The sequence below is a fragment of the Orycteropus afer genome, unplaced genomic scaffold (genome assembly GCF_000298275.1).
Source record: "Orycteropus afer afer isolate SDZICR_OR568_19922 unplaced genomic scaffold, OryAfe1.0 scaffold00001, whole genome shotgun sequence".
NCBI classification, from domain to species: domain Eukaryota; kingdom Metazoa; phylum Chordata; class Mammalia; order Tubulidentata; family Orycteropodidae; genus Orycteropus; species Orycteropus afer.
The window spans coordinates 15,929,084-15,938,519 of NW_006921588.1; the positions used below are offsets into that span (position 1 = coordinate 15,929,084).

General features: G+C 41.4%; 1 protein-coding gene across 1 annotated transcript in view; it reads left to right on the forward strand.

The window, feature by feature from the left end:
• The first annotated feature begins 319 nt into the window (after window positions 1–319).
• The window catches only part of CERKL (ceramide kinase like), a 169,105-nt gene continuing 159,988 nt past the window's right edge, over window positions 320–9,436 (forward strand). Inside the window, exon 1 of the mRNA XM_007935956.2 lies at window positions 320–557. Within this exon, the coding sequence (XP_007934147.1) occupies window positions 320–557 (238 nt within the window). The remainder of the gene's footprint in view (window positions 558–9,436) is intronic.

Here is a 9,436-nt window from a genome sequence, read left to right on the forward strand (position 1 = left end):
AGTCAGTTTATTCAACTACCAGTAAAGCAATGCGTTAAATCTCCTACTGTAGGCACTAGGCGGAGGAAAAGACTTATTTCTCCTCCAGAACCGGGGTCTTTTTGTAGTGAGTGGCAGAGACGCGAGGCTGCCGGGCCCTGGAGCAGGAGTAGGTCAGGGCGGCCCCGCCTGCCCGCCCCGCCTCCCTCCTGGGTCTCTGCCCCTGGCGTCGTTGCTGTGGCAGCGCCGGACGCAGCTGAAACGGTGACTGCTGCGGCCTCTACCTCCTCCTTCAAGGGCCGCCCCGGGACCCCGGGCTCAGGCCCAGTTGCACTCTGCCATGTCCCGGGGACGGCGCGGCAGCCGAGTGAGAGCCCTGGAGGGCGGCCGGGAGGAAGAGGCGCCCCCGGAGGCGGCTGCAGTGCCCTCGGTGCTGTTACCGTCTGCTCAGCAGCCAGAGAAGGCAGCCGAGCAGATCCTTCTCCGGGGCATCTTCGAGATCGGAAGGGACAGCTGCGACGTGGTGCTGAGTAAGCGGGCCCTGCGGTGGCGGCCCATCCGGCCCGAGCGCCCCGCGGGTGAGTGCCCGGTCCGGCCCTTGGCTTTCCCCGCCCGCGCCCTTCTCTCCTCCCCCGCCCCCTCCTCGGCGCGTCCCGCGCTCCCCGGGCTCCTCCTCTGCCCCGCGGGGCTCCCGCTTCCCGAAGCTACTGCCTCCTCCCCTTCTGCAGGGGGAAACAGAGCAACCCCCCTGAGGTCCTCGCGCTACCTGCCTCCTCCCGCCTGGTTTCCCGCCTCCGGATTCAGTCTCTGCATAGACATTATTCTCACAGCTTCTGTTCTGCGTCTGAAAAGAAAGAACTGAACCCCAAAGGGGCGGTGTTTCCCAAAGGCGGGAAGGTCACCTACTCCGCCCCTCCACGTTGAAAAAGTTTGAATTCACCAAATTTTGACGTTACGATAAAAGCAGGAGCCTTTTTAGAGAATGAGCATGAGTTCTGAATCTAACTCTCATAAGCTAACTTCTGGGAATTTTAACCTCAGTGCTGTGAGATCCCTTTGAGCCTTTCCAATGTCATTGGCTAGAATTTAAGGCTTCCTTAGGCTCAGTCTAAAACTTTGATCTTGAATATTGGCTCTAGAACATTGAATTCCAATTTTGTGGTGGTTACATTTTGTGCAAGTATATTCATGCTGTTTACTTGCATTTGCTTTTTGATGACTTAAATTGTGAGTTATTTAGAAATTGTTATATGCCTGTTGTTTGCAATAAAAATATTTCAAGTCAGTCCAGTAATGATTTAGTGCAAAGCCATGAGGTGTGGTACGCAGTTTTTCTCACTAAATACAAACTTACGAAATTAATAAAAAATTAAAACTTTGCCTTTCCCTTTTGGAAAGTAAGATATATGTGCAACTGACAAACTAGAGAAAAGTCACTGTTTTAAAGTTCCTGTGCAAAAACTTCACAAAGTGAAACTCACCGGTCGTGGATCCGGCACTGGCAATGCCACGTGACTTAGGCTTCTGCTGCCTCTGACCTTAATTAGAATGTCTTTAAGTGTATTGGAAACCAAGGGTGAGTATTGTCTTGAACCTTTGAAGTCAATAGCTTGAGATATGCATATGAGTTATTTCTGTTAGTTTTTAAATCAGTTTGGATTTTAGAATGTAGAAGTTTATAATTACAGTTTAGATTAGCCCATAAAAGCCAGTGTGACCCACAATCCAGCTGAAATACTATACAATTGAAATGAGGTATTGTTCAGTGAGAGGTCAAACAAATCAGTGTTGCCTGCTGGTACAGAAGAAAGCAAACAATAGAAGAAAAAGGAAACGCTGTTTTATATTGATTGCTGGTGATTGAGGAAAAGTAGATTTAAGCTCATTGCATAGAATTTAAAACATTATCTTGACAGTTTCATAACGCCACAAGTTCAGAACTCTTTGGTTTTCTTTCCCTTGGATAGGTACATCATTTTTCTTTGTAATTAATTTCCAGCATCCAGACCACATTAAAACCCGTTTTCTTAGCTTCAGTTCTGATTCGCACAGTGACCTTGTAGGACAAAGTTTTATGGAAGCAAATTGCCACATCTTTCTCCCGCAGAACAGCCGGTGGTTCAAACTGCCAGTCTTTGGGTTAGCAGCCAAGTGCTTAACCACTGTGCCGCTGGGCTCAGAGCCTAGCACGTTAATAAGTACTTCTATTTAAAGAAGAAACCGAGAGGTGTTTTTACTTAGGTAAAATGATAAGGGTGGGGATAAAAGAGGTATTAAGAGATAGTAAAAGCTCTTGCCTGCTAATCGAAAGATTGGCAGTTCGAACCCACCCAGCAGCTGCTCTGCAGAAAGACCTGGCAATCTGTTTCCACAAAGATTGAAACCAAGAAAACCCTAAGGGGCAGTTTTACTCTGACACAGGAGGTCGCTATGAGTCAGAATTAACTCAAAGGCACCCAACAACACACAGTATGTTTAAATGAGATACGTGCTTCCTGATTTGGAATAAACTGAAATGTGAATGGTACAAATTGGGACAGACAATGGAGAAGAAAATAAAGCAGTTATTGTACTTGAGAGGACGTGGTGCAGGAAACTAGATCCAGGGAGACCATGTCTGTCATTAGCTGTCAGGCAACTGGGCTGTCTTAGGCATGTTGGATATGGGGAATCACTGGGTGTTATTGAATCATTTATATAAAGTACTTTGCAAGACTGTCCATCTTTCACATGTCACAATGCCTGATGAGATAAAACACCATGTGATCTTTTCTCTAATTTTCCATCTTAAGCAATGAGAAAAGACACTAATGTGTTTTATGAGGGCTATCACTGCCAAAATTGCGACTAATTGATGGTCTTGTTGACAGGGTAAATTAGTATAACCATAGTGACTGTAGTTCTCTTTATTGGGTTCAAGGGTAACTTGAAATAATGGTTGTGTTACCCCTTCTCCTACAGGAGTAAGGAAAGCCTGTAAGTTGAGATTGATGGCACAAAGGCATCAGCATTTCCCTTTTCTTGTTTGATAGAAGCAAGTTTACAATTTAGTATATTAGATTTTGTCAATCAACATATTAACCTGATTAGCAGTTATTACGTTAACAAATTAACTTATTTTGGTACTAACTTAGTGCTAAGACATTGCTAGATGCTATGAAAATGCAAAATGATGACCTAGTCTCTGCCCTTGAGGAGCTTTTAACTTACAGAAAAGACATATGACTTCAGTGTATAAAATAAGACTGTATGTCACTAAGCACTCATTTATCAAACATGAAGCACCTATGTAGTGCTTTGGGTAGCCATATGAAGATCAGTAAGATACAGTCCCTGTTTTTTTTCTTTTTTGCTTTTTCAGGTTTGATATGTACTTTATTTTTTTAAAAATTTTTATTGTGATTTGGGTAAAGGTTTACAGAACAAATTCATTTTCCATACAGCAGTTCATACACATTTTGTTTCATAACATTGACTGCAATTCCCCATGGTGTAACAGCTCTCTTCCCACTTCCTCATTATAGTTACCTCTTCCCTGTGTTCTTCCCTCCCATGCACTCCCGTCCCTACCCCCATCCTCAGCTGTCTCCCTGTGCAAACACTGCCCTTCTGTTCTCCCATGATTGATCTCTCCAAGGAGTGTATCTACCTGATGTAAATGTTCACCCCATGTGCCTGCCTCGTATTTGGCTGGAAGCCAGAGGAGTGAGTTCAATTCCAGACCTAAAGGGTCCCTAGGTGTCATAGTCTCAGGAGTCTCACCAGGCTCTGTCAGACCAGCAAATCTGATCTTTTTTTTTTTTTTTTTTTATGATTCTGAGTTTTATTCTACATTTTTCTCTCACTCTCTCCAGGATCTCCTGCACCAATCACCCTCCAAGTGGTTGACAGTGGTGTGTGGGCACCATTTAGTTCTTCTGTTCTCATGGTCATATAGGCTAAGGATCGCGTGGTGTGCCAATCCCTTGGACTAATTGTTTCCATGCGTCTTTGGTTTTCTTCATTCTTCTTTCCTCCTGACAGACGAAGAGAGACTCATCATTGCATCTAGATGGCTGCTTGCAAGCTTTTAAGATCCTAGTCGCTACTCACTAAAGTAGGATGTAGAACAATGTTTTAGTGTAATATGTTATGCCAATTGAGCTTGATGTCCCCTGTGACCATGGTCCCGAGCCCACAAGTCCAACTACTCATTTCCTCCAGGTAGCTCTCTGTGGCCAAGAAGTCACCACAACCTTGTCCCTTATCGACTCTACTGTACACCTGGACATTCTTACAGCCCATAAACATATGCTTGTAGAAACACGGTCTGCCAACCCTATTCATGGTCATGAGTGCACTATCTCCTGATCGTTCTGGTTCTGTTCTTAAAGATTTCAGGGTGTTCAGGGGAAGGAGAGATCTATTCTTGACAGGAATTTCTTCATTGAAGATTAATTTGTTTGCTTATTTAAGATCCTACTTCCAAAAACAATTAGACTTGGATCAAAAAGAGTAAGTATTTTATGGAGAGTTAGAGTGTGATAGAATTAGACTGTAATAAGCTTATATTGTAGCACACTTAAAAACAATCAATTTAGGGATCCCTGTGACAAGAATGCCACAGGCCCACAAGTCTCTATCTCTGCTGTGTCACATTGGGAATAACCATGTGACTCTTCAGTAGTCCTCTGAAATGAAGGCCCCTGTAGGAACTGACAAATAATGTACACATATCTGTACTAATATGTGATATTCCAGAGCAAAATTTCACCAAATAATATTTACCCTTGCTATATGAGAATCACTCTGATTTTTTCTGCTTTTATTATAACTAAATGCTCACTATCACTTACTATGGGAGCTCTGATAGCATAGTGCCTAAGGCACTTGACTGCTAACCAGAAGGCTGGCAGTTTAAACCCACCAGCCACTCCTTGGAAGGGAGATGGGGCAATGTACTTCCATAGTGATACTGCCTCAGAAACCCAAGGAGTAGTCACTGTGAGTCAGGTCTGACTCGATGGCACATAACAACAACAACGACATCACTTACTAAATTAACTTCATAATTTATTAATGGGGAACACCCTAATGGATGAAAAGCAAGCACTCTTTTCAGCCTCACTACTCCAGCCGAAGGTTGTCCGTAATCTGCTTCTGTCTGTGGTATAGGGAAGATTTCAGGAGTGGGAACCAAGGGATCTGGGATCTTATCTCTGCAACTAAGTAGGTGTCTAACTGACTTAGGGCAAGTCATTTAATCCCATTTGCGCACCTGTACAATGAGGGGGTTATATTATCTCTATGTACTTTAAGCTTTGACCATCTGTGATGTTGCATTTTAAAGAAAATACCTATTTCTATAGAATTTAAGTGTTGGGTTATCTCATCAGATCACATAAATCTGAGTAAGGTTTGAATGATCAATGGGACTGACTGTCTGATGTGCGTGGAGGGGTGTTGTATTTTACAGCAGGAGGTTTGCCGTTCCAATGAATGCCTAGTTAGATGAATCAGAAGGAAAATATGGACAAAGTTACCTTATAAGAAGTGGACAATCTCTTCTGTATAGGTCCTGTTTTTAGAAAGGAAGAAACCATTTTCTGGAAGGAAAATATCAATCGAACAAAGCTAGGCTTAAGCAGATTTTTCATGATGGGTAAAACGATTAGCTCATTTTTTTGTTCTATTTCATTTCTTGTATTCTGTAACCAAATTTCTGAGCAAAGGTTTTATATGTTTGATTATCATTAAAAAATTATGTTTTAAATACTTTAAAAAAATAAAACAAAGGCTTTAAGTCTTAATTATTGTTTAAACTCTCAATTTGCAGAGATTTACTACCCCAAGTTACACAATTCATGTTATGTCCTCCCCCCTCAAGGGCTCTGAGCTCTGAGCTCAGTTGTGTTATAGCAGTAACCAGAACATCTGAAAAAGCCAGACTGCAAATAGGGTCTTGAAAGTGTTCTTTACTTTCAAAATTTTCTTGTGCTTTCAGTTTCTATAAACACATTTATTTGCTGGAAGCTCAGCAACATGAAAGGTAATGTGGAGAAATGAGAAAATGAGAGAGAAAACAATCAATTTTAAAGCAACAAGAGTTAGTGATTATGTGGGACTTAGCAGAGCAGGGTACGTTCAAAGTATTAATCTGCCTAAGCTGTTTGGGAACAGATGTATGTGAAACAGATACCGTCCTCTGTTGTGTACATCCAAAGTGAGACATCTGTCGATTGACCGTGTGGTCAGAAATAATGGAAGTAGGGGTTAAACCCCAAAATGACCTATTGCTCATGTGAATTATTGAAGGACTAATTACTTGATAAAGTGTGATGCTTTGATTCTTTAGTCTGCATATTAAGAAGTTGCCTCTTGAAAATTGTCGTGAGTAGCTTAGTAAGCTATCAAATTTTAAGGAATTTTGAAAAGATGAGTGTGAAGAATCGAGTCTGCTATTGGCTGCATGCACTATCTATGAGATTTTTAAATGCTCCGAGTGGCCTATTAACCTATTGTGTAAACAAGCAGTGATTGTGAGGATGATGTAGGACTTGGCAGTGTTTCCTTCTGTTGCACATAGGTAGCTATGAGTCTGAACCGACTTGATGGCACCTAACAACAACATAAATATGCCCGGAGGTTTTTTAGCTTTTCAATAAATTAAATTGGCCCATAAAGAAAGACAAATGTAGAGTGGGTTTTCTAGAGCAGGACTGTCCAGTTAAACCTTCTCTGAAGATAGGAATGTTCTATCTCTGAGCTGTTCCAGTGCCATCTTCAGGAGTCCCATGTGGTGACTGAGCCCTTAAAATGTGACTAGTGTGAGCAAGGAACTGAACTTTTCATTTTATTTCCTGTGAATTTAAATAGCCACATTTAAATTTAAATTCAAAGAGTAGGGATCGTGAGGCTGGCACAGGACCAGGCAGTGTTTTGTTCTGTTGTACGTAGGGTCACTATGAGTTGGAGACGACTCGATGGCACCTAACAATAAAAACAGCCATGTGGAATTAGTGGGGATCCCTTTGGATAGTGCAGCTTTCATGTGTGGAGAGTAAGAAATTCATTCCCTTTATTCCCAGATTGTGCGATTAAAAAAAAAAAAAAAAAAAGAAATCGACCCTAGTATAAAAGCCATATATAAGCATACAATTTGTTGTTGTTAGGTGCTGTCGAGTTGTCTCCAACTCAGTGAGCATATGCACAGCAGAACGAAACACTGCCCAGTCCTATGCCAGCCTCACGATCCTTGCTATACCTGAGCCCGTAGTTGCAGCCACAGTGTCAGTCCATGTTGTTGAGGGCCTTTTCCTTCTTCGTTGACCCTCCACTTTACCAAGCATGATATCCTTCTCCAGGCAATGGTTCCTTCCAACAACAGACAAAGTCTGGCCATTCTTGCTTCCAGGAGCATTCTGGCTGCACTTCCTCCAGGATGGATTTGTTAGTCCTTTTAGCAGACCTTGGTACTCTTAGCATTCTTCTCTAACACCACAACTCAAAAGCATCAACTCTTCTGTGGTCTTCCTTATTCATTGTCCAGCTCTCACGTGCATAAGAGGTGATTGAAAATACCATGGCTTGGATAAGGTGCACCTTAGTCTTCAAGGAGGTATCTCTGCTCTTTATCAGTTGAAAGACATCCTTTGCAGCAGGTTTGCCCAATGCAATACATTGTCTGATGTCTTGACTGCTGCTTGCTTTGGTGTTGATTGTAGAGCCAAGTAATATGAAATCCTTGAAAACTTCAATCTTTTCTCTATCCACCCTGAAGCTGTTTATTGGACAAGTTGTAAGGATTTTTGTTTTCTTTGTATTGAGATGTAATCCATACTGCAGAATGGAGTCTTTAATCTTCATCAGTAAGTGCTTCAAGACATCCTTACTTTCAGCAAGTAAAGTTGTCTGTGTATCACAGGTTGTTAATAAGCCTTCCTCCAATCCTGATGCCACATTCCTCTTTACATAATCCAGCTTCTCGGATTATTTGTTGAGTATACAAATTGAATAAGTATGATGAAAGGATACAACCCTGATATTTACTCCCTTCTTGATTTTGAACCATGCAGTGAGTGCCCCCTTGTTTTGTTTGAACAGCAGCTTCCTGATTTTTGTACAGCTTTCTCCTGAGTGCAATTAAGTGTTCTGGAATTCCCATTCTTCTCAATGTTATCCATAATTTCTTATGATCCACACAAGCGAATGCTTTTGCATAGTCAATAAAACATAAGTAAACATCTTTCTAGTATTTGCTTTCAGCTAAGATCCATCTGGCATTAGCAATGATATCTCTCATTCCATGTCCTCTTCTGAATCCAGCTTGCATTTCTGGAAGCTTTCTGTCAATATGTTGCTGCAATTGTTTTTGAATTATCTTCAGCAAGACTTTACTTGCATGTGATATTAATGATATTGTCCAATAATTTCCACATTCTGTGGGATCACCTTTCTTTGGAATAGGTACAAATATGGATTTCTTCCAGTCAGTTGGCCAGGTAGCTATCTTCCAGATCTCTTGGCATAGCCAAGTGAGTGCCTCCAGTGGGGCATCCGTTTGTTGAAACATCTTAATGGGTATTCCATCGATTCCTGAAGCCTTGTTCTTCACTAATTTCTTCAGTGCAGCTTTGACTTCTTCCTTCAATACTATTGGTTCCACTTCCTGAAATGGATGAACATTGACCTATTCTTTTTGGTACAGTGACTGTGTATTTCTTCCATCTTCTTTTGATGTTTCTTCCATTATTCAATATATTGTCCCTAGAATCTTTCAATATTGCAGCTTGAGGCTTAAATTTTTCCCTCAGTTCTTTCAGCTTGAGAAACTCTGAGCATGTTCTTCCCTTTTGGTTTTCTGACTCCAGGTCTTTGCACATTTCATTATAATAATTGACTTTGTCTTTTCAAGCTGCTCTTTGAAATCTTTTGTTCAGATCTTTTATCTTGTCATTTCTTCCATTTGCTTTAACTACTCTCTGCTCAAGGGCAAGTTTCAGCGTATCTTCTGACATCCATTTTGGTCTTTTCTTCCTTTCTTGTCTTTTTAATGACCTCTTGCTTTCTTCATGGATGATGTTCTTGATGTCATCCCACAATTCTTCTGGTTTTCAGTCACTGGTATTCAATGCATCAAATATATTCTTTAGATGGTCTCTAAATTCAGAGGGATCTTATCAAGGTCATATTTTGGCTCTCATGGACTTGTTTTCATTGTCTTCAGCTTCAACTTGAACGTGCATATGAGCAGTTGATGGTCTGTTTCACCATCAGTTCCTGGCCTTGTTTTGGCTGAAGATATTGAACTTTTCCATTGCCTCTTGCCACAGATGTAGTCAATCTGATTCCCGTGTATTCCATCAGGTGAAGTCCATGTGTATAGCCATCACTTATGTTGTTGAAAAAAAGGTATTTGTAATGAATAAGTCATTGGTCTTTCAAAATTCTATCATGCAATCTCCAGCATTATTTCTTT